The sequence below is a fragment of the Chrysemys picta genome, chromosome 3 (genome assembly GCF_011386835.1).
Source record: "Chrysemys picta bellii isolate R12L10 chromosome 3, ASM1138683v2, whole genome shotgun sequence".
NCBI lineage: Eukaryota > Metazoa > Chordata > Testudines > Emydidae > Chrysemys > Chrysemys picta.
Window position 1 is genome coordinate 93618086 of NC_088793.1, and position 25767 is coordinate 93643852.

Below are 25767 nucleotides of genomic sequence, written 5' to 3' on the forward strand. Positions count from 1 at the left end.
CTTATCAACTGTGGTTTATTAGTATAATTTAATATTAATAATACAGGAGTGCCAAGATACCCCAGTCGGAAACGGGGCCCAATGTCTTGGTTCTGTATGTAGACAGATATGTTTAGGGCCCTACCAAATTCACAGCCAAGAAAAACGCACTGAACCATGAAATCTGGTCTTTTGTGTGTGCTTTTACCTTATATTATACAGATTTCACGGGGGAGACCAGCATTCCTCAAATTGGGTGTCCTGACCCAAAAGGAAGTTGAAGGGGAGTCACAAGGTTATTTTGGGGGGGGGGGGGGGGCACAAGGTTATTTTGGGGGGAGGGCATGATAGTGCCACCCCTTTCTTCTCCGCTGCCTTCAGAGCTGGGTGGTTAGAGAGCGGTGGCTGTTAGCAAGGCACCCAGCTCTGAAGGCAGCGCCCTTCCAGCAGCAGCGCAGAAGTAAGGGTAGCAGTATCACAACCCCCCCTACAATAGCCTTGTGATCCCCCCTCCCCCAACTCCTTTTTGGGACAGGACCCCTACAATTACAATACTGTGAAATTTCAGATTTAAACAAATGAAATCATGAAATTTATGATTTTTAAAATCCCATTACCATGAAATTGACCAAAAAGTGAATTTGGTAGGGCCCTAGATATGTTTCTTGACAGCAAAAATTTGTAATCTAAGACAAACAACATAAGAAGGTCTGTGCAGTTGCAATTTAACATATATTTGTATTTTTTATTTTAAACAATTATAAATAAAAGGCCAACCCCCTCCCACCCTGTCAAACTATCATTAATTGGCTGATTTCTTATAGACATTATTACAAGTCCATATTCATGTTTGATATTTACCTCTTATACAAAATAAATCTCTATTTGTATTACATGTGGATTGATTATTTTGGTGTGTTGTACTAGAATCTTGCTAGAACTCTCTTTACTGATACTCTCCTCTTTCCCCACTATGCAACACCATGACAGAGCTCACAAACAAGCACAGCTCCAAGGCAAATAAGTGTTCCATTTGTGAGGCAGCTACTGAATCCTCAGCAAACACGGAATTATGCCTACCCTGTTCTCAGCTCATGAATCCATAATGTGCCAGAGAAAAGGGTCCCAAGTCTGATGTAGAACAAGGCCTCCTCCGCACAATATAGCCAGGATTCCACAAAATGGTACAAGGAACACTCAGGGCAGTCTCTGCTCAGATTACAGTTACACATAGGGCTAGTCAACATGGGGGAAAAGCCCACAGTAGGTGGTGTGCAGCAGCTCCCTGCACAGTCAGAGTGTGCACATGGGGAGTTAGTGCAGAGAAGCTAATGGACTTTTTTAGAGCACCGAGGGCACACTCCAAAGTGCCTTAAGCTAATGATTTAAAGTGCATTTCTGCGAAAATCTCTTCGCAGAAGCATAGCAAGGAGCAGAAAAATCCTTCCAGATCTTCAAGTGGGTACTGTGTAATCTTGGCAAACAGACAAGCATCCACTCTGAGTCCCAGAAGGAACTGCCTGACTTAAAAGGTTTTCCCCCAATATTCGTTAATTGTATGTCTCACAATAATTAAAAACCAAGCAAGTCTGTTCTCATTTCAGATCCACTGGGGTATTGGGATACTTTTAGAAAACACAAAGCTTCCCCCATCTCTGAATGGCCTAAGTGGTTCCACTTAAGAAATGATAAAATAAAGCAAAAACAATCTAAAAGCACCCCCAAAATAAGAAAAAAAATCTATATAATCATTCCTCCTCAATCCTTCCTGAAAGCAGACAAGTTTTCCAGTTATGAGCATAAGCAGATACAACCAGACAGAAGATTTTTTTCCCCTTTCAAACATGTAAACAATACACTAAATGGTGATTGCTACGTAGACATCCTGCTGGCAAAAGTAAAAACCAAAGGGAAGAAGAGAAAAGATCAAAACCAAAATGAAAATAACTAGGTTTTTTAGGTAGTGGTGTTCGTATTTTTTTATAAACCATTATTTACTTCAAAGTTAGAAAACCTAGACCAAAACCAAAAGAGAAAATAATCAGTTCATTACATTTGATAAGTTTCAGGATCTCAAACTCTGATGGCTAAGGTCACTAAGGTCAAGGATCAGTTTCAATGGAAAAGGAAATGACCAAGACCATCTGAAAGAGATTTTTCCCCAACGATATTTCTTGATTGGAAATGCTAAGCATACTCTGAAGCATATGTGGCATGTATCTCTAGCAAGAATCGGATTCACAATTTGTCGTGATGCAATGACTTAAAGAACACAAACTTCGAACCAACAAGAATTCCTATCAGTAGTGAAGGAAATTGGTGGTGTGCTTACTAACTGTAAAGGTTTATTTACTAAATTAGGTTTCATAACATTAAACTTAAGTTGAACTTGTGCAAGGATTATCTTTAGCTGTCTGGGTATTAATAGGAAGTGGCAGGCCTAAATGCACAAATTGCTAATCAACATCTTGAGCCACTCCCACTCACCTCTAAAGAAAGGAGTTAACCAAGTATTTTGGACTAATGGACTATGTTAAGAACAGAAAGAAATTATTAGATAATAAACTTTACCTCACACTCTATGGTATTCAGTACAGACATTCCCTTATGGTGGAGTGTTGAGTACAGGCACTACATGTGTAGCTACACACCACAGTGAAAAGCAGGTTACCTCCAGTATCACTGCAGAGGGGAAAGTCTCCAGCAGGGAGGAGATAGCAGGGAAAGTCTCCAGAAGTGGAGAAGCAGCAGGTAAAGGCTTCCCTCTGCCAGAGCCTTTCCCCACTGCCTCCCTACTACCAAAACCTCTCCTTTCTGCTGGAGCCTTTGGCTGAGGCAGGGAAAGGCTTTGACAGTGGGTATGCAGAAGCATACTACATTGCTTAAATAGCATTGTAAGTGTGGGAGACGCTGCTTGAGCATGTAAAAAGCTATGTAGGACACATACAATAAGGGTTCAGGTATTTATGACACTCTACTTGCCAAGCCGTGTCTCACCCTCTATGCTGCTCTTTATACCCAAGCTAGCTGTCTGTATTGTCCACACAACTATAACTGCAGATGTAGCCTTTGCATCAAATTGTCTCTGCTCCTGAGCAGGTAGGAGAAGGAGAGGAACAGAGGACTGGCACTTAATTCCTCAGCCCACTGCAACTGTGATGGAGGCAGCCATAATGAGGTTGCTTGTACTTCCTGCATGTAAGGAGATGCTGCTAGAGCTACTGACATATTCCAAGAAGGAAACGTCTGGCTGGGGGTTGGACTGGGAATTCAGCATTGGGACAAAGAGAAAGCTGCATCTGTGCTACAAGTATAGGAAGTGGTTATTTCAAGACTGGGGTCTCTCTTCCCTTCTGGAGACGCTATACCTCCCCCTCCACCACCACTGCAGTTTCCCATTCCTTGCCCTGTTCAGTGCTGCACTTGCTACAAGAGCCACGGTTTAACTCTAGACTATTCATTATTTAGATCAGAGGAAAAATAAAAGGAAAGTACCAGTGGCAGGAAGCGGATAGAGAGAATTCATTAACTTGTAATGCCATACTATGTGCATGTGCTCTCATCTGAGTACAAATCAGAGTCCATTTTCAATGCTGATACTAGAAAGTTAACTTCAGTTAAGATTTGTGTTGCTATTTATAATTAAGTATTGCAACTGCATAAAGATTTACTGTTTTTTTTTCTCCTCCAATCTTTGAAGGGATAACAACACAACCTAATTTGATTTTTTCAGATTTGCAAATTTTACAATAGATTGAAATCCTGAGGGAGTCCACAACAGATGGATGATTGTGTTATTCTAATTTCAGCTACCTAAGGGCTGTCATTTTTTTAAAGATAATAAATTTCTTATTTCAAGGAACATGATAAACACTGAGTATCCATGCATTGTACTGAAACTACTTTCATACAAATTATAGCTTCTGTTTATTAAAATAAAACATCTGGCTTCTGTTAAAGCCTCTGTTGTTCAATGTTCAAATCCCAAGGAGTAACGTCAGAGGGAGGATGAAGCATACCACCATCCATCAGATATTCTGTGAGCTTCTTTGGAGGTGGAGGTGGGAGAGTGTTTGGGAAGAGATGTGATCCTAAAATCTACTTATACATTATTGGTTAAATATTACATAGTAATTCTTGTATTTTTGTTTCTGTAGATTGACTGATTTGTTTTTGTTTTGGGCTGATTCTTTTTTTACACACACCCCATGGGCTAATTCCTTAATACAACACTAGCTGGTAAGGAAGCAGCCATTCCTTATTTTTGTATTAAATATTAGTATTTATAAGACTTGGCTCAGATTGCATTAACAGGCTAGTGAAGGAATGACAATATCATGTAACACAAGCAATACAATTAGTCTTGGTCAAGAATTAGTTGTCCCCTTTCTTAGAAAAATTCTTCCAAAACACCTTCTAATAGAGGTTCTTGGAAAGTCTGGGTATTAAGGTGGTCATTCATTATCAGATCAATCAGAGAGTGGCAAACTTGATATCCAAGAGAAAAGGAAACTCAGTTCCTAATGATCATGGGTTTCTATTTTTCTTTCATTATTTTGCCGCTGGAACCTAACATTTAAATTTGTCATGGAAGCATAGGTCCTGATTCCCATTTCATTCAGCACTGGAACAAAAACAAGTTCCAAACCTTGAAAGCTTTCAAGGAACAAAATTGCTTTCTGGCTGGCCCTACTCATTTCATAGCATATGAGGGGAAAAGGGCTTATTTTTTGCCTTTAAGTGTATTAATTTGTAAGCAGGGTCTGAATGAGTTCTCCCCTGACAGCTAGCTGGGAGGGGGAAGAAACTTCAGGAGCAAATTATATTTATGAATGAATCCCACCTTTCCAACAGAATCTAGGACTTACATCTAGCTCTGAAAGATCTTGAGACACAGAACTTTAAAATCATGACCACACCTACTCTGCCTAGATATCCAGCAGATAGAGCAGTGTTGCTCAAAGTGATCAACTTTGGCTGGTGTTGGGTTACAAATCACTTTAGTACTGAATGCAGGGGTAGTGAACTGTTGTTATGAGTGTTGTTGTCTTTATTGTATAAATAAATGGGAGCAGAACTGTGCTTAACCTGTCCCAAATGAGGGGGTCACCCTCAGCTGAAAGGACCTCATGAAGCCAGGGGTTCTAATGCCAGACCCCTGTGAAAGTAAGAGGGGTGGGGACAGGTATCCCAGCCAGGAGGTGCAGACTCTCCCTAAGGATCCCCGGTCTGATTTTACCTGTTCCTCCCCATTGTTCAAAGATAGAACTAAACAGGCTCCATTAGGAGCCTTCTGTTATTTATGTCAAAAGAGCTGACAATCACTTATTGTGGGACAACGTATCTGCTCAGCCTAAGAGCTGAAAAACACTGAGAGCTGGGTGAAACCTCAAGAGACTGATGTGCAGAGGTCATAGTAGAGAGGCAGCCAGCAGAGAGGAACTGCAGCTAGTGGGGTGACCAGAAGAGAGGAACCACAGGTGGCAGGGCAGCCAGCCACAGCAAATGGTCAGATGGTGGAGCAAGCAAGGTGCCTTCTTCCCCAGGTGGGAGGTGAACTCACACAGATGCACCTTTGAGCCCTGGCTCCTCACAGACCAAGGACAGCCACTGTGAATGGGGTATGAGGAGGGAGTAGTGAGGGCCACAGAAAAGGAACTTTTGGCTGTAGAACTCAAGAACATGAGGCAGAAGACACTGCCCCATGTACTCTGGGGTGGGAGTCCTGCTCACAGTTTTATGATTATGAATCATGCTTGTGGCATTTTCCCTAATTAATGTTAGGTGACTTCACTCCTTTCAATTTAAAGTTTCTTTTCTACACTCAACGCTTGCGAGTGGAGAAGTATTGTCTCTCAGAAGCACCCAGGGGTGGTGTGTAATTTTCCCAGGTTACTGGGTGGGGCTTGAGCTGGTTCCGTATTGTATTGTTGAAAAGGAGCCTCTAGATATTGAACCCGGCCCTGGTTGCTGCCGGCTCCACCTGTCAGAAGGGTTACACATGTTACTTTCAAACTTCTGTATGTCACAATATTGTCTAATACTATGTTCTTCATAATCATAACAAATATATTTGTTTTATGACCTAGACAGAGTGGAGGACTTTATACAGGGCAAGAATATGAAATCTAATACAAATTGGGGTATCACTATTTGTGACAATGGCACAGATACAACTGTGGAAAAGAGACTGATAAGAACTAATGCTTTACGGATTAATGAATTCTCAGAGATCCTGGTACCAGTAATGTTAAGGAACAACACAATGTATACTGGAATGTTTGTTTTGAGAACTGAACATTCAGTCATGTTCCAAGAATGTGTGTCCAACTTAGCTTTGTTTATAAGAATGATTGTGTTAAAATACTGCTGGGAAACTCTGAAAAGGGCTGTCATGCAACCTGAGTTGTTTACCATGGAGTGAGGAAGTGTAAAACCCAAGGTAACCCAGAAATGAGGCCTTTGCTTTTGTCAGTTTTTTTTTCTTGCTGTGTCCATACTTTTTTACTTTTTCCAGCTCTGAGTAATGAAGCTAATGAGTATAAAGCCTACTGAATATTGAAGTTGGATGTTTCCCAAACCTAACATGCATCCTAACATTTCCCTTGCCTATTCACTCTTTCTGCTGTACTTGCCATGTGCAGGAGAAACTCCATCTTATCTACAAATTGATCAGAATTGGGCTTGTCTTCTGATCCTGCTTTCTAGCCTCCCACACTTTAGAGGGACCAGGATGCAGTGCCTGCTTGAAGGATTTTTCTCTCAGGAGGAAGCTGGTAACTATTATCCAAACCTCTTTCATTCACAGCTTTATTGTAGGGTTTTGAGAATAAAGCCCAAAATATATGGTTTTGAGTGGATAATTAATTCATGCTGTAGTCCTGGCATTTCTGTTCAAAGTAATACAAAATCATACAGTAATTCCACATGAATTTACATAATTCTATACATCATTAAAACTGCGATTGGAATCCAAGAATATAATATATTTATATCGGCAATATACAAGTGATAAATTGGCTAGGCTTGTACAATTTTTCACATGCTTATAGCTGTATCACTTGCTTACTAACCCCTGGATTTATTCTAACATTCCGAACTCCTGAGCAGCTTTTAAAGCATGTCATTTAAAAAAGAAAATCAATCCATCAAGGAAATATTTCTTCTTTCTCTCCAGAAATGTGGAACAACCCTCTCTCCTTCTACCAGCCCAAGGTGAGAGCAGGCAAGATTGGGTGTGTCTACACTGCAATTAAAAACCCATGGCTGGCCCGTGCCAGCTAACTCATGCTTCCGGGGCTCAGGCTGTTTAATTGCGGTGTAGATATTCAGGCTCAGACTGCAGCCCAAGCTCTGGAACTCTCCCCTCTTGCAGGGTTCTACACCACATTTCTACACCACAATTATACAGCCCGTTAGCCCAAGCCCCGGGAGCCCGAGTCACCTGGCATGGGCCAGTCACAGGTTTTTAATTGCAGAGTAGTCATTAAGTCATTAAGACCTGACCCAGATTTTCTATACATACAAATGTCAACTCTGAATTCTGATACCTTGCGTCCCTACAAGGCTATACATGTAAGTTTTATATCACTAGAAAGTGGGTTGAATCCCACTTTTCCAACAGAATTTAGGACTTACATCTAGCTCTAAAAGATCTTGAGACACAGAACTTTAAAATCATGATATTTTTGATCTAGAAAAAATATTTCAACTTATCTTTAGAAATATTTTACATTTAGTAGTTTTTATTTTCCTCAGTCTCTGAGCCAGCACAGTTGAACACATGGTAAATAAGAGAATAAAGAAATAATCTCAATGATGTGTTTTAAAAATCTCAAAAAAACCTTCCTAAAATAGTTTATGTAACAAAGATGGTATATGCAAAATACATGATGACATGATGTGCAAAGAGATTTGGGGCCAATTGGAGCTAGAGAAATTTACATTAACCGAGTATCTGTTCCTTTACCTGCATTGACTTGGGCTGATGATAAAATTTTCAGAAGTACCTAAGTCTCTTAGGAGGCTAAGCTAGATTCATTTTCAATAGGACACAGGAGCTTTTGAAAATTTTACTTCATAAAACTCATTCATGAATAACAACTACCCTAAGCTCACAAAAAATAAACGAAGCTGGGCAGAAAATGGTAATTCCATTTCATGGAGGATTTAAAGATCTTTAAATATGGCTTTACTCTGATTTGGAATAAAACCAACAATTTTCAAAATTCTTTGATAAACTGTTCTCCACCCAGCTATACAAGGAGCCTTGGCTCCAGGGCAGTCTGCCTGGGTTCTGTCAGAATTTAAGCAAAATCAAACCATTTCTGCAACATATTTAGATTTTGACAACTTGGCAAATTCTAATACAAAATATCTTACTTAATTTTTTTCTGACCAGCTCTCAATTAACCCTTATGCTATACTACATATTTTGTGGTGATAAAAATGCTGTTAAACTGCAGAGCCAGGTGATTTTTATTTATCCTTTATCTTTGACTAACTCACCTGCACTCTGCTCACTAATCTATATGCATCAATATTTATTCAAATATTAATAACTTCTGAGTAGTTTCCAAGAGCTGCAATTAAACAAAAACAAACCCCTTACCAAAAAAAAAGTCTTTCTTCCTTCACTAAATTCTCCCTATGAACTTGTACTGAGGTTCAAGATGGACAACATCGCACAAGAAACAGATTTAAGGTAAGGTATCTTCTGATCTAGTAGTGTAACATGGTGCTGGCCAAAAGGCACTGACTCAGCCCCTGTTAGCTCAGAGCCTGCTAGCTCAGCTCCCAGTAAGGGGAAGAGATTGGAGCTGACAGGCTGTGGCTGATTAAAGCCCTAAAGGATTGACACCTGTGAGCTTCATGCCAAAAGGCCTATAAAGCTAGCAGGAAGGATGTAGGAGGAGAGGAACAGGAAAGTGAGGTGTGAAGGCCTGTTGCTCCCAGCTAGCTATAAAAGCAAGCTGCTCCCCAAGCGGCTACCTGCCTGATAGCAAACTGTATAAAGCTGTATATAAGTGAAGGTGGGAAAATACAAGGAAATAAAAGGGCACTGGTGTTTGAAAGAGTGGTCTCCCACGAATTTGTGCCGTGAGCAACGAGGGGCATGTCTACAAGTAGGGATAGAAAAAGGAGCTTAAGACCATTCAAAATGGGAAGATTACCAGCTTTCCAATAGGACACACAATATTTCCTTCTAGTATGGAGAAAATTTAATTATAAAGTCTTGGCATTTCATGTACGGGAAAGTTAGTTTGGGTCATTCTTAGAATTTTAAAAAGTATGTTATTTGTATTTTTAGTTCCCTGACACATGTAGATGACTCACAGTAACTAGAAGGGAGGGCTGCCATTAAAAGAAAAAACAGCCCTCAGTTGCAATTAAACTATTTAAGACATTTCTAAAATAGCTGTTGGTTAAATGTGTGACTTATAAACAATACATGATGGGTTTTACTGGCATTTGTTTGGAATGGCAGCATTACTCAGTCACCTATGTAATTAATTCCTAAACAAGCATCCATAAAACCTTTATACCACACCATCATTTATTCTGTATCTCTCTTTATGTACTGTACATATATTACAAGAAGGTTCAAAATTTCATTAACATTAGTCATACTATGCTTCAACAAACAGGTCCTGTTCCAGAAGGACACTAAAAGTTTCCCCATGATTTGAATAATGAATACATGAACTGTTAAACAAAGAATATTAAAGATGTCTAGCTACTTTTTTAATAGTCAAAAAGCTAGGGATATATTATTTTTCTTTTAAATTCAAATATGAAGTGCCTGCAAACTTACCTTCATATTCTTCAGTGCTGAAGTAACATTCTGATGGGTTTTCAGAAAGATGCAACACAAACTTTTCAATTAATTCTGCCAAAACTGTAATAAGCAAAAACCCATTAAAACATCAGCGGCAATGAATGGAATGTGGAACTACATTACCCAACAAAATTACAAAATGTGGACAACTAAAGCAATTTGAACTCCTGAATGTTTATGCACATTTGTATGGGGAAACAATTCAAAATATTGTGCTCTTGGATTCATAACATTCCTGATTCAAATTAAAATTTTAATAGCTTCACTGAAAATCTATTCAGTGTTAACTGACAGGGAATTATTTATTATCTTTAGATCCTCCGAGGATTACTTCAGAATTTGTTACATGGTTTCAATATACAAAGAAAATTAACTCTAATTAGGCTACAATAACTTACCACATTTGTATGTGGATGTAGACTGTGGATAAAAATGTTACTTGAAGACAAAAGACAAGAGGCAATGCACTTTAAGGGTTCTGTCCTTCCTTCTGATAAGCAGTGCAAAATCAATTGTTTGCATATTTATACAAGAGTAATGGCCAACTTTCCAAAATATGAAAAATACAGTATATATTATTAGATATTAGAGGGAAAGAACAAATCTGAAGGGATGCTTCTATGCTTTATTATTACTACAATCTTACTCAAAGATCTGCTCCTTCCATGGAAGCTCCCATGGGGATTGTGCTCCACTCTGAATGTCTGTATTGTGGGGTCAAGCAGGATGCTGGAAGTTGGTCACTACTCGTGGCCCTAAGCACCCCTCTACAAAATATGTCTTGTGATAGATCATTTGAAAACTAATAACTGGCAGGTTAATAACATCATGGTAAAATGTATATACCAATATTATATGTAAATGTATGAATTCCCCTTATAGGATGTCATTGTCATATGTTCAAGACCAGGTTCCCTAGACTAGGTAAAGGTATTAAAAAAGTTTATCTCAGACAAAGGAATGTAGTTTCCTCACCTAGGAGTTACTTCCATAGTACTTTGTAAGACAATGAGACTGTATTTACATATCGTGTGAATAGACCCATCAAGCTAACAAGAGGTGGAGGCAAACCCTACATTATCACGACAGAGGACGACATTTTTTAATGCTCATTAAGTTGCACTGGAGGGAGCAGGAACTAAAATAATTTGCATTTTAGCAGACAACTCCAGGAGGGGAAGAAGCAACAGAAAACTTCCTTCAAGTTGCTGGGAATAGACTTATCTGACATATTCGTCAGAAGAATCCATTTAAAAGATTGATTGGACTATAAAAGAGAGGGGCCAAGAAACCCCAAGTTATTTACCTTTCACCTAAGAAGACACAGCCCTTTGACACATGAGGAGATAGATCCTGGCCCAGGGGTTCGGTCAGCCATCTTGGTGAAAGCACATGGTGAGGATTTTACCTTGACTCAAGTCTAGCTTGTTAAGTTTTAGTTGCTAGAAAGCATTTTATTTTTATTTCTCCTGTAACCATTTCTTACTTTAATCCTTATACTTGTACTCACTTAATATTCATCTCTTTGGAATTAGATAAACTTGCTTTATTTTTAATCTAAACCAACCCAGTGCTGTATTTGAACTGAACTGTTTGGTAACTCCAGTTAACGTAAAAAATTGTTGTATATTGACTCTTCAAAGGACAACAAACCTTATCATTCCTCTGGTTGTTCCATGACAAGGTTGGACATTTCAGAACACATGTTTTGGGGAAAAATTTGGGGCTGAGGAAAGTGTGGAGTCACCTTACCAGTTGTTAACCAAGGCGGGGGGTGGGGGTGAGGGGTAATTGGAAGTCCAGTATCCCAGGCAGAGGGCTACAGTAGCAAGACATTGTGAGGCACTCAGGGTTACAGGGTAAGAGGTGACAATTCCTCACTGGTCTGTATTTCACCCCAGAATGTGACACTACCCAGGGAATTGTACCTCCCTCCCTTGTACGATAATAGCCTATAACTTAGTGCTCACCCTGTCAGCATTAGCTTACCCTGCTTTTCTTGATCATGTCCTGAAATGCGTTCTGAAAAACTACTAAGAGATTGAGAGCCACTGCAATTGCACAGGCTCTTCTCAAACTTAAAATTACCTGTAGGTTTGGGGAGGCTGCGTCCCTTTATACTTCTGTAGCTGGGCAAAGTACATCACTACTTTAAACAGAAGAATGCAAATGAAGCTTTCCCATCTCCTCTATGGGAATATCTCATGTAGGGAACAATAATGACCTACATTAAAAACTCAAGGTAGCACCAGTGAAAATGTAACAAGGAGAGCATGACCCAAAGCCAGGTATCATCACCAGGACAATTCAGATTTAAAAAGGCTTTGATCTCACCTTCAATTTACAATATCCCCTCACCACTCCTAAAACTAACAATTAAAAAACCATAAAGACAATCATTTTTAGTTTCTCCAGCCACTGTTTAACCTAATCTTTTCTCATTAAATTATACACATTGCTGGTTTAATTGTCCAAAAGGTTCATAGGAATCACATTTTTACAGATCCAGTCTATTAAAAATGCCTTAATTAAGGAAGAAAAATGCTACTAAGACAGACTGTCTATTTTTGCATACAGAAATCTATGTCTTGTCAATCCACTTAGGGATCTGGGGCAAAAATCAGTACTTAGTCCTGCTAGTGAAGGCAGGGGGCTGGACTCAACGACCTTTCAAGGTCCCTTCCAGTTCTATGAGATAGATAGTTATATCTCATAGTTATAAATATTGTAGGAAGTTGCTGGGAGATTACAGACTCTACTCTGTGTGCCAGAGTTTCCCCCATTGTGGAAGCAGACCCATATGGAATTTTAATGCATAGGAATCAGCTCAAAAAAGTCTTCAAGAACTTTAATTATACCACTATTGATTTCACTGTAGTAATAACAAGGAGAGTATATGCAGTGGCAGTTGGTATAGAAAATGATGATTGTTGCAACACCAAGTTCACATTGAGAAGCATTACATTTTTATTGAGAAAGATCAGTCTCTTACTACAACAAAGCAATAGAGACTGCACAGAAAATGGGTTATTTCCCTCTTCTGTTTGAATAGGACGGTTGAATATATTTAATATCATTCTTTTTTCCCTGAAATCATGCCTCTATAAAAATTAAAGTAGACAGCACAAGCTTATTTATTCTATGAGACTCATTAAAGCACAGCCTTATGTTCATTTTGTGGGTACCTGAAAAAAAATCAATTTAGAGACTGCAGTATTTTCTAGTCAAGAGCATAGGAGTTTGGATCCCTGAGGATGGCGAACTCTGCCAAACTGTTGCTTGTTTAGTATTTTTTTTCAAAAGAAATACTATTTTCAGAACTATCACATAAAAGCCCCTTCTGCTGCTGCTGCCATAGTTCAGCCACTCCGTGATGCAGCATTTGCCTTTGAAATTAGACATTTGTAAAAGCTTTCTTCTTCTTCCTCTTCTTGGAATCAAGTAAATCCTCCAATATAGATTAATATGTTAATAATTAATGTAGCAGCATGGACCTCACTATTGAAAAAAATATATGCGTGTGTTTAACTTTACATTCTGAGAGTAACCCTACCATTGTACTTAAGCCTTTGTATGATTGGGGCCACAATTAGCATAACATAATTAAAATAAGAAAAAAAATTACTGCTTAGACTAAGATATAGAAACTAAAGAGTTTCTCTTGGGAAAACTTGCAGTTCACTTGTAACAGTACATTTAATATATGACTGTTCACATTCAGATCAATGAAATATGTTATGCTCGAATAATAAATAGGAGCAATGTTGCAAGATTAAAATATTGCATAATTCACAAAATTTAAAGTCAATAGAGAATATTTTAATTTGATCTTTTTTATTGGAAGGCATCCACATGCTTGACCCAACAGCCAAATACTTCAGTTCAGTGACTGAGTTAATGGGAGAAGTACAGTTCAACTGCTAAGCAGGTTATTTTTTTTTCAAATTCTAGAACAAAATTGATTTCAGCCATCTGTAAGTATTCATCTAAGTGCCCAGCAGGGGTCTGTGAAAACTCAATCAAATTTGTGAGAGAAAAAAATACGTAAGTGGAGTGTATTGAAATAAACTTGGTTATGAAGTAAATTGAGGGCTTTCACGGGACAAGACATTGCTTTTAAGATAATATTTATGTAAAATGATAGGCTGTTCTAAGTTGCTGTAGTTTGTGCTTTGACACCTACAAGTATACTTTAGCTACTTATGCTGAAGCTACTTTCAGTTGGGCACCTTCTGGAATCCAGAGCTCTCTGGTTTCGGAAGTAATAAATATTGCAGAGCAAAGTAAATCTTGATTAAAATGAAAATCAGTTCAGTGATTGGTCATTTTTTTCAACCAGATCAAAAAAATAAATAAAGCTGTGGCATACTTATGGCATACAAACTCAGTATTGCTACATTACTGCAAGTAATACAGTCTACTGCAAGACACAACCACTGTTCCATTGCTGTCTCTCATGGTACTGTGCGTAGAAGTATACCTGGACATAAAGTTTCATACACTCCCTTCTCTAAACTCCTTTCAAAACTCCTGTTTGTTGCTTTTGTTAACCTTCTTAAATAAAAAAAAGGAAAAAAAAATAATCCTAATAAATTTATTCACTCTTAAAACACATGTGAACAAACAGCATACCAAGTCTCCCATAAAATATATTTTATTAAAAACCAAGCGTTCCCAAACCAACACAGTTAGCTGGAATTTTGCTGGTTCTGAAATAGCCCCATTCAGTTCTACTGTATTTGAACAAGAGCCTTTAGCACCCTGGGGTTAGCAGTATCTTCCTCGGTTAAAGTATTATCTTGTGGTAGTATTTTTGGGAATAATTAAATTGCTTTTCAAGTCATTCAGTTTCCATTGCTGTAATGTTCTCTTCATGTACCATAACATTTCTTTATGCATTTCCAGAATCCATGTGATATATGCTTTTATGGGTACTTTCTTGCTTAGCTATTCCCCATGCTGTTCAATGCAAAGATATTTATACAGTATATAGCTTTTGGATTCATGTTAACAAAATGCAATATTTGCTTGAAATTCTCAGTTGTCACTTTTGATATCTTTTCAGTGATGTTATGGAAAATAATGCACATCAGCTTTTGACATTGGATATGGCCCACTACAAAGCACAAAAGAATAAATCTCTATCCTTTCCTTTGGAAGCTCACTGTTTAAAACATCAAGTGTTCTTTTTTAGAGATTAAAATTGTTTTTCTTCGCAATTGCTTGTTTCTTTTTATACTCAGTAGGATACACTGACAATTTTCAACACTAATTTCATATAGCCCAAGCAAAGAGAGCAAACTAGTAAAAATGCTGCATTCAAATAAATTGATTATGCACACATTCCAATTATTTTATATTCTGCATGATGCACAACTTTTAAGAAAAACTGCTTAGAAGGTTGGGAGGTCAGTGTGAGAGATGCAAGAAAGTAGGTGTGAAAAAGTCAGCATATTTTGATGCTAGAAAAAATCTATTTTAAAATGTATTACATTTCAATTTATCTTTATTATACTGACAGAAGTTCATATAAAATGCACTTACTGGTTTGAGTTGTGGACCTCCATTTGTTTATCCTTTCCACAGAGTGCTTGGGGAAGAAAAACCCTGACACTCAGTGAACTACAGTCATCAAAAACTATAAACTCATAACACCGAGTTTATGAGAAGGAAAAGCCCTGAGAATTTAGCAACTTTTGATCACTGCTGACTTGAGCCACATTAAAACAAACTAGTAGTGGAAAGTTCCTTATTTCATTATCTTTACACTGAATCTCTTCCTTTACAGATTACTTACTAAGTTTTCTGTTACTTTGGCACTAAAGCCCCTAGATTACTTTACCTTATAAGTAAAGGTGAAATTCTGGTCCCCTGGGTTGCACTGTCTCTCTATAAAGGGAACACATATTGGCTTTCCTTTAAGCTTTCTTATGTTTGTTAATTATATTGACCACCTTTCTAAAGTATGACATACTTTGAAATGTGACTTTCTGAAAATGCCACCTTTTTACTCAACCGTTCTGTTCCTATGTGAGTTGTACCTGTTCCTACTCTAGTGGCAAAAATATTTATACTCTTTACTCTCATCAGCACTGAAGAGGCAACTCATTTAAGACGGAATGAGGTGGATTCCATTCCTTTTTGTGCATCACTAACACAGAAGTTTACATTCCCATCTACACTCTCATTCACCAGCCTTTTGAGTTCCTAATATTTCCATGGTGGAGAGAGATTTCATCAAGTTAGAGGCTTTCTTCCATAGATTCACCTGGCCATTGTCTAAGAAGCTCTGGAAATCTACAGCTTTGAAGACTGCAACCATGGCTTGGTAAAAATGACACCAAAAAAAATCCCAACACTGAAGGTCATGGTTTTGGGTGCAGTACCACGAGAACAGTCTGCCTTCTCTCCAGCCATCATTGTTTCCAAACACCAATCTTTTGTGTTGAAGGTAGGAGAGACAACCAATGACCTGGTCAGGGCGGACACATTTTTTTCAATTGCAAATGCTAATGTACGTCCAGAGGAACACCTCAATGCTGAAACTTGAAGAATTTGTGGCCTAGTGTGACTTAGCTAAATTGATGAGCACATATTGCATACAGAATCACTGTCTCCATCCCAAGAATACGAATGAACAATAGGAACACCCATTACCATCAACTTCCAAATATTAGGGCTCAGTGTGTTGAGCAGCGTATATTTGACAAAGACCTTGACTTTGAACAAGGAAGTGTGGAACGTTTCCATGACAAAGCTGCTCCCTTACTCTTCCCAGAAGGAAACTGGGGTTTGGTGGTGACACTGAATTACAGGTGATCGGTGTCTTGGCTGACTCGTACTTCTGTTTCAATGATTTACCCTTCAAAATACTCTGGGGCAGCTTCATGCTGGACATAGTGGAAACTGCTTGGGGTGTCTTAAAAAGGGATTGGAGGCATTTCTCATTCTTCCATAAAGCTCAGGATCATATCTGGAAGCGAACCTGGCATCCTTTGACTTTGTGATCAGTTCCCAGATGATAATGTAACTGATTTAGTGGTCAGTCACTGGCATAGTTTACCGCCAAACACAGGCACTAAAGGCACTAAGGCAGGCTATCACAGTTACAGGGTGAGCTGCACTTTAGATTCTTTGCAATCCTTCTCAAATGCACTTGCCAGGTGACAGGCTTGGCTTCCTTCACCTCTTTCAAGGGTGGAAGCCACTCTTAGACTGGAGCTGTTTCCCAAATGCAGCTCCTCTGGCAGGTACATTTGAACTTGGTTCCGCACAAGCTTTCCCTTTTGGAGATGGGACCAGCAACTGATTAAAGTGACTCAAAATAGATTCAAACAAACAAACAACTTGTTTCATCACTCAAAGAAACTGGGTCTTACCTAAACCTTATTTTTTCCTTGCAAGTTTTGTAAGTTCCAATTATGTCAGCCACTCCTATTTCTAGACTGGGATAGTGTTTCCTCCGCTTCCTTGAAGTTCTTTATCTAGAAATGGATTATCACTGACCATTGTTTCGTTTCATTTCCTGCTTCTTTCCTAACAATCCCTTATTAAATTGAACCAATTCATTCACACATTTCAATAACCTAATATTGCTATGCATAACTACCTTCATAACTAGGTCACATATTCATAAAATTATTACAAATTATAAACTCATGTTCTCCACACAGGCACTGGAAAACAGTCGTATCAGAAGTGCAAGACAGATATGGGAACACCTTGAAACACTGGTATCAAAACATCATAAAGAGTCAGAGAAAAGAGCCTGGCCCCAAACATTGAAAATGATCACAGCTAATGCACGGAGTTAACAAAACTGGAAGAGGAGGATTAAGACAGTTATAGATGCAACAGGGCACTGAAAACACAGGTACCAAAGCACAGGAAGAACTGGATGACCTTGAAGACTGAAGTAATGAAAATGGGATGAAATTTAATAGTAGTGCAAGGTTATCCACTTAGGATATCATAATATGAATTTCTGCTATAAGCCAGGGGCTCATCAGCTGGAAGTTAGTGAGGAAAGAGACCTGGTTGTGTTGGTTGATCACAACATGACTATGAGCCACTGTAATGGCGAGGTATTTCCTGTAGAGACAAAGAAGTATTAATGCCATTGTACAAGGCACTGGTAAGACCTCATTTGGAATACTGTGTACAATTCTGGACATCCATGTTCAAGAAAGATTAATTCAAATTGGATAACTGCAGAGAAGAGGATGATCAGGAGGACTTATTTTATGACACTAAAAAGAGGCTGTTTAGCTTAGCAAAATGAAGGCAGAGAGGGAATATGCTTGCTCTCTATAAATATATCAGGCTGATAAACATCAGGGAGGGTGAAGAGAGAGGTATTTAATCTAAAGGATAATTCTGGCACAAGAACAAGAACAAGGAGTCATGGGCAGGGCCAGCTCCAGGCACCAGAGCAGCAAGCAGGTGCCTGGGGCAGCCAACGGAAAGGGGTGGCACGTCTGGCTATTCGGCAGCAATTTGGCAGCGGGTCCCCCAGTCCCTCTCGGAGGGAAGGACCTGCTGCCGAAGTGTCGCCAAAGAAGCAGCGGTGGTAGAGCTGCCGCCAAAGTGATGCTGATTGCGGCTTTTTTTTTTTTTTTTTTTTTTTTGCTGCTTGGGGCGGCAAAAACGCCAGAGCTGGGCCTGGTCATGGGGGCAAACAACTTAATTTTTTAAAGAGAGAACTGAACAAATTTATGAGTGCAATCATATGACCAGGTTGCTTGTGATGGTGAGGGAAGGGCTCAGCAGTCCTGGGGGTCCCTTCTGATTCATGTCAGATGTTCCTAAAATCTTATGCTTCAGGGGTTGTCAGTCAGTCACTAATGGTTCTCAGAGTGCCCAGAACTGAGAATCACCTTGTTACCTCCCTGCCTCCAGACAGAGAGATTTGCTGGTGCTTAACTGGGTGCCAGCTCCCTGGCCCCTCCAGTCTGTTAGCTACCCAAACAACATCCTCTGAGCTATGCCAGCCCTTACTTTGCCTTGCAAGTTAACAAACGGTGCACTCCAGACCCCTAGTCCTTGTGAAGCATTCCCCCTGTAGTGTTCAGCACATTATCCACTGATCACACCCAGTAAAACCAGGTTTGCTGTTCCCAAAGGAATAGTATACCCACCAGCTTGAATGATTCAACCTAGGATCAGCTCTTTGTATAATACCAGAACATTGAGTTATATTTATAGTGAAAACAATCATACGTTTATTATCAAAGATTAAGATTTAAGAGATAGTGAGTAAGAATAATGGAAACAGAAGGGTTGCATATAAAACAAAATCATAAGATACTTAGATACTAAACTTAACTTTAACAAGCTAACCATCTGTCTAAAAAAAGAACAGGAGTACTTGTGGCACCTTAGAGACTAACAAATTTATTAGAGCATAAGCTTTCATGGACTACAGCCCACTTCTTCGGATGCATATAGAATGGAACATATATTGAGGAGATATATATACACACATACAGAGAGCATAAACAGGTGGGAGTTGTCTTACCAACTCTGAGAGGCCAATTAATTAAGAGAAAAAAAAACTTTTGAAGTTTTTTTCTGACATCTGTCTAAAGTAGCTTATCTCACCACAAATGTCCTTTGCAGCATTTCCAAGCAGGCTGGTTGGGACGCCGTTTTCATAAATGTAAACATGTTATCCATTTACTTGCTCGGTGCAGAACACGGTGCTTTTCTGTCTTCCTCTTAAATTTTCCAAAGTTCACTGTCTGCCTCAAGAGACAGGGCAACCCCCTATGGTTCAATTTCATGTGTCCTGTCTCCCTATTGACTTCCGACACTCCTGTTGACTTCCCACATAATGGGGCTTCATTGTGCTAGCTTACAGTGCTTAATTTACATTTTGACAGAGATACACATCTTACCTCCTGCCTGGAAGAAACCCATTTTTCTCTTTGGTTGGTGACAGACTTTAAATCATATTTTTAGTAGATATACACAAAACTCCTTATATATTATTTGTATATGCAGCTTGTTATGATTATGACAAAAGCTTTTATTAGAGACCTCACATGACATCTGTCAGAGCCTGTAACAGGGTGGTCTGATCAAGTGGTCGGAGCCAAGGGTAGAATCAGGGTCATGGTTGGAAGTCACACCAAATTGAAAACCAGAGTCAGAGGCCACACCAAGTGTCAGAGCCAGAGTCATGCTAAGGATTAAGCTGTAGTCAGACTCAAAAGTCACACCAAAGGTCAAGAATGGAGACAGCTGCAGAGGTCAAGAAAAGGAATCAGGAACAAGGTGCAGGGCATGGTAAAAGGAATGAGGGGTGGTGAAAGAAACAAGGAATAGAAGCCAAGCAAAGAAGCAAGAACTTGGTTTCAGAGAGCTCGGCGGTAACAGATCTAGCAACTAGTTGTTCAGACAAAGGGTGGGATAGGAATAAGAATATGTATGCCCAGAGGGGTCCAATCAGCAGTCTTGCATCTGAAGAAGTGAGGTTCTTACCCACGAAAGCTTATGCTCCCAGTACTTCTGTTAGTCTCAAAGGTGCCACAGGACCCTCTGTTGCTTTTTACAGATTCAGACTAACACGGCTACCCCTCTGATACAGTCTGCTTCTAGTCATTTGATCCCATTGATTCAGCAGGTGTAGCCTCTGGTACTGGGATCTCAGCTGCAGTTCCCTCATCTGACCTTGCATTGTTATGGCACAGAGGGTAAGGCTCTCACTTAGCAATCTTGTGAGCCTGGGTTCAACATCTAAGGAGCCTAACACCATCATTTATGGGCAAATACCATGAAAGTATGCCAGGTACAGTGAATTTATCAGGCCCATTAGAAGTTGTTGTTGCTGATAGGAGTTGCTGACCTACTAAGTGTGATATGTACAGAGGCGGCTCTATGTGTTTTGCCGCCCCAAGCATGGAAGTGAGGCGGCTTTCGGCAGCACGCCTGCAGGCGATTTGGCAGCATGCCTGCGGGAGGTCCGCCGGTCCTGCGGCTTCGGCATACCCGCTGCCGAATTGACGCCGAATTTGCGGGACTGGCGGACCTCCCGCAGGCATGCCACCGAAGGCAGCCTGACTGCCGCCCTCACAGGGACCGGCAGACCACCACCCGCGGCTTCCTGCCCCAGGCACGCACTTGCTGCGCTGGTGCCTGGAGCTGCCCCGGATATGTAATCTATCACTTAAATCTGCCTCTGCACTAGATGACTGGAGGATAGCTAACACCACCAATTTTGAAAAATGTCTCCAGGGGCAATCTTGGTAATTATAGGCTGGTAAACCTAACCTCAGTATCAGGCAAACTGATTGAAACTACAGTAAAGAACAAAATTATCAGACACACAGATGACCACAACTTGCTAGGGAAAAGTCAACATGGCTTTTGTAAAGGGAAAGCATGCCTCACAACTCTATTAGAATTCTTGGAAGGGGTCAACAAACGCATAGACAAAGGTGATCCAGTGGATATAGGGTAGTGGATTTTCAGAAAGCCTTTGACAAGGTCCCTCACCAAAGGCTCTTTAGCAAAGTAAGCAGTCAGAAGATAAGAGGAAAGGTCCTCTCATGGATCAGTAACAGGTTAAAAGACAGGAAAGAAAGGGTAGGAATAAATGGTCGGTTTTCACAATAGAGAGAGAGAAATAATCAGATCCCTAAGGAATCTGTACTGGGACCAGTGCTGTGCAACATATTCATAAATGTTCTGGAAAAAAAGGGTCAACAGTGAGATGCCAAAGTCTACAGATGACACAAAACTACTCAAGACAGTTAAGTCCAAAGAAAACTGTGAAGAGGATCTCACAAAACTGGGAGACTGGGCAAGAAATTGGCAGATGCAATTCAATATTGATAAATGCAAAGCAGTGCATTCTGGAAAACAGAATCCCAACTACAAATACAAAATGATGGAGTCTAAATTAGGTCTTATCATTCAATAAAGAGATCTTGGAGTCATTGTGGATGACATTCTCTGACACCATCCACACAATGTGCAGCTGCAGTCAAAAGCTATGTTGGGAACCATTGAGAAAGGGATAGATAATAAGACAGTAAATATCATAATGCCACTACATAAATCCAAAGGTACTCCCACACCTTGATTACTGCATATAATTTGTGGTTGCCCAGCTCAGAAAAGTTATATTGGAATTGGACAAGGTACAGAGAAGGGCAATAAAAATGATTAGGAATATGGAACAGCTTCCATATGACAAAAGATTAAAAAGACTGGGACTGTTCAGCTTGGAAAAGAGATGACTGAGGAGGATATGATAGAGCAGGGGTTGGCAACATCGCCACGATAAGCACCCTGGCGGGCCGGGCTAGTTTATTTACCTGCTGACATGGCAGGTTCAGCCAATCATGGGCCCGGGCCAATGGGGGCGGTGGGAAGCCACAGCCAGCACATCCCTTGCCCATGCCGCTTCCTGCCGCCCCCATTGGCCCGGGATGGCAAACCGCAGCCAGTGGGGGCCGCGATCGGCCAAACCTGCCGCGTCAGCAGGTAAATAAAGTGGCCCGGCCCGCCAGGGTGCTTACCCTGGAGAGGCGCGTTCCAAACGTTGCCGACCCCTGTGATAGAGGTCTATAAACTCATGAGTGGTTTGGAGAAAGTGAATAAGGAAATGTTATTTACCCCTTCACATAACACAAGCAGGAGTCACCTGATGAAATTAATAGGCAGCAGGTTTAAAACCAACAAAAGGAAGTACTTCTTCAAACAATGCACCATCAATCTGTGGAAATCGTTGCCACTGGATGTTGTGAAGGCCAAAAGTATAACTGGGTTCAAAAAAGAATCAGATAAGTGCATGGAGGATAGGTCCATAAATGGCTATTAGCCAAGATGGTCAAGAATGCAACCCCATGCTCTAGGTGTCCCTAAACCTCTGACTGCCAGATGCTGGGACTGGATGAAGGGATAGACCATTTGATAATTGCCCTGTTCTGTGAATTCCCTGTGATATTCCCCTAGTGTTATCTGGACTGGTGATCTGCTAGGTCACTCCAATCCCCAACTCTGGGAGCCCACTCCTGGGCTGATCACGCACAGCCTCTAGCATGTAAGTTGCTCCTTGGATTGTACAACCAAATGACACTAGCCAATATCTTCGGTCCCAGACACAACCCTAGGAACCTCCGTCTTGCAGTGTCCAGTTATGCCCACTGGAGACTGCAAGCTTATATGAGTTTGTCAATTTAACAACTTAACAAGAAATTGATATGTACCACACCCAAGGGGCGTCTCTGACATGCTTCAAACCAAACGCACTGCTTCCGGTAGAATAAATGAACAAATTTATTAACTACAAAAATTAACTTATAATCACTTAAAATCTAAGCACAGCAAGTTGGATTTGGTCAAATGAAATAAAAGCAAAACTCATTCTAAGATGATCTTAACACTTTCAGTGCCCTTACAAACTTAGAAGCTTCTCACCACAGGCTGGCTGATGGTGTCGCTAGAGTAGATACGGAGAAAGAGTAGGCAACAAGGTTTGCTACAGGGATTGGTTCCTGGGTTGGTGTTTCTGTGGTGTGGTGTGTAGTTGCTGGTGAGTATTTGCTTCAGGTTGGGGGGTTGGCCATGTCAACACTGGTTCTCCACTTGTGAGGTACTCCCTTCTCTTCATGTGTCATTATATAATGCCTGCATCTGTAACCTTCATGCCATGCATCTGAAGAAGTGAGGTTTTTTACCAACGAAAGCTAATGCCCAAATAAATCTGTTAGTCTTTAAGGTGCCACTGGACTCCTTGTTGTTTTTGTGGCTAGAGACTCACAGGGCTACCCCCTGATACTTGAACAGCAAATGTAACTTTTCTTGTCTGCATAGTAAACATTGGCATTTTTATCTGTTTGAATAATCAAAGTGGTGCTTTCCGTGCCTTCTTGGTTGCAAAGATTTTAACTGCTTTCTGCTGAAGGTCCAAGTCTGGACCAGCTCATGCTCTATTGAAATGGTTGCAAGGCCGACCAGCCTCTCTTGTGTCATCGTAGAGCGTAGATGTGTTTTTATTAACTTCAGCTTGGAGAAGCTGCATTCTCCACTGGCAACTGTTACAGGAAGTGTTAGAAGTATGCGTAGAGCAACAAAAGCATTTGGAGAGAGGGTGGTCATCTTATTTGTGCACATATATTCCAGAACAGACTTTGGAGTTGATCCTGCTGAAATGTATCTTGAAAGGGCTCTCAGTTCATCACCTAAATCACTCGCATCAATATCGCGCATGTCAGCATGTGTCAACACTGTCTCTAGTGCCCTGCATTGCTGGTGTAGATCTTCTTCAGGTATAGTGAGGAGTTTTGGAATATCATACAACATCCAAATATACTGCTGTGTTCCTTGAACTGCATGGAATATTCTTCCACTGACTGTATTGCACAATCCAGCACCTGGTTAAAGAATTCAACTTTGAACTGTTGTTTGGGGTCTCTTATGGGATTATCCCATGCCTTGTAATCAAAATGTCGTCTTCTTCAGTGACTCTTGTATTCTTGAATGGGTGGGAAAATAGCTTCAATGTGAAGCTCTGCCGACTTCTGTGCACTCTTCAAAACGTTTTGAAATCCCTCATCTGACTGGTAAGACTGTAGGTATGACTTTGCTTTGTCCGGTTGTTCCATTGCTCCAGAAATATCAAGGTCAACACCTTAGAGGCTCTTGCTAACAACATTTATTTCAAACAGTATGTCATGCCACAATACTAAGCCACACAGAAATTTGAAGTTATGCATGTTTCTGGTGATTCCATTTACCTCTGCCACTGTTCTCTCATGAACAGTTCCTGTCATAGCATTATCCTCCATGATGGCAACTATGGTATCATCAATCTTCCCAATTTGGTGTTTGATAGGCTTTATCGCCTCCACTCGACTTTCCCATCGTGTGGCACTCAGTGGTTTCAGTGTCAGAGAGGATATTCCCAGATGTTGCTTCAAAATTTGCCATAGATGAGTTGATACAGAGAAAAATACACAGATGCTTTGAATTACATTAAAAATATCAGCAGCCTCACTAGAAGCTGATGTTGCATCACTGACCACCAAGTTCCATGAATGAGAACTGCATGGGACAAAAAAAGCTTGAGGGTTTAACTCTCGGATCCATGTCTGCCACTCCTCTGTTCTTTCCTCTCATGTTGGCAACATTATCGTAGCCCTGACCTCTCATGTCAGCTATCACAATTCCCGTACCTTCCAGCTTTTTAAGAAGCACATTTGTCATACCAGCTCCTGTAGTATCATCAATGTCAATTAATTCTAGAAAATGCTCTCTGACAGTCACCATTGCAGGGACATTTTCACTAGGTTCTGTTGTTGTTACAAAATGCACCATTAAAGTCATTTGTTCCGTATGGCTGATGTCAGCTGTGCAGTCCAGAATAACAGAGTAATATCTTGCTGACTTCAGATCTGCCACAATCTTTTGTTTGACTTTTGTTGCCAGTAACTGTATGATGTCATTTTGAATTGTTTTTCCAAGGTAGTGGTGTGTGTACATTTCTTGGGTGGTGACTCTTCTTAGATGCTCCTGGAGTACCGCATCAAACTCAGCCATCAGCTCCACAATTTTAAGGAAGTTTCCATTGTTTGGCACATACAGCTGATCTGAAGTTCCACACAGTGCTAGGTTTTGTGTAGCAAGCACTCTCACAATGGCAATGAGCCTTTTCAGAACATTTTGCCAGTAAAGAGACTCTGATGCAATCTTCTCTTGATGCTGATCATCTATGGTGTCCTTTAACCGTAGTCTCATCTCAAGCTTTTTCCACCTATGGAATGCTCTCTGGTGATTTGCTGCCTTCTCATGGCATGCCAGATTTCTAGCCCGATTTTTCTAGTCCTTTGTTCCTGTAGAACCCAATGTGGCTGGAACATTAGACTAGAAGAGTTTGCAACAAAAGCAGTATGCAGCATTCTGAGTTTTTGAGTACATAAGCCATGGCCTCTCCACTTTGTCAC

At 40.3% G+C, this 25767-nt stretch overlaps 1 protein-coding gene across 26 annotated transcripts in view; it reads right to left on the reverse strand.

The window, feature by feature from the left end:
• Nucleotides 1-25767, reverse strand: part of TBC1D32 (TBC1 domain family member 32) — a 159162-nt gene that overhangs the window by 35341 nt on the left and 98054 nt on the right. For 25 of the 26 annotated variants that reach the window (XR_010599620.1, XM_065588428.1, XM_065588429.1 and 22 more), the window contains one exon: nt 9794-9877. The exons of the other annotated variant lie outside the window; for it this stretch is intronic. Coding sequence is in view for 24 of the 25 variants with exons in the window: in XM_065588428.1 (XP_065444500.1) it covers nt 9794-9877 (84 nt within the window). In the remaining variant the exon portion in view is untranslated. The remainder of the gene's footprint in view (nt 1-9793; nt 9878-25767) is intronic. 26 annotated transcript variants of the gene reach the window in all.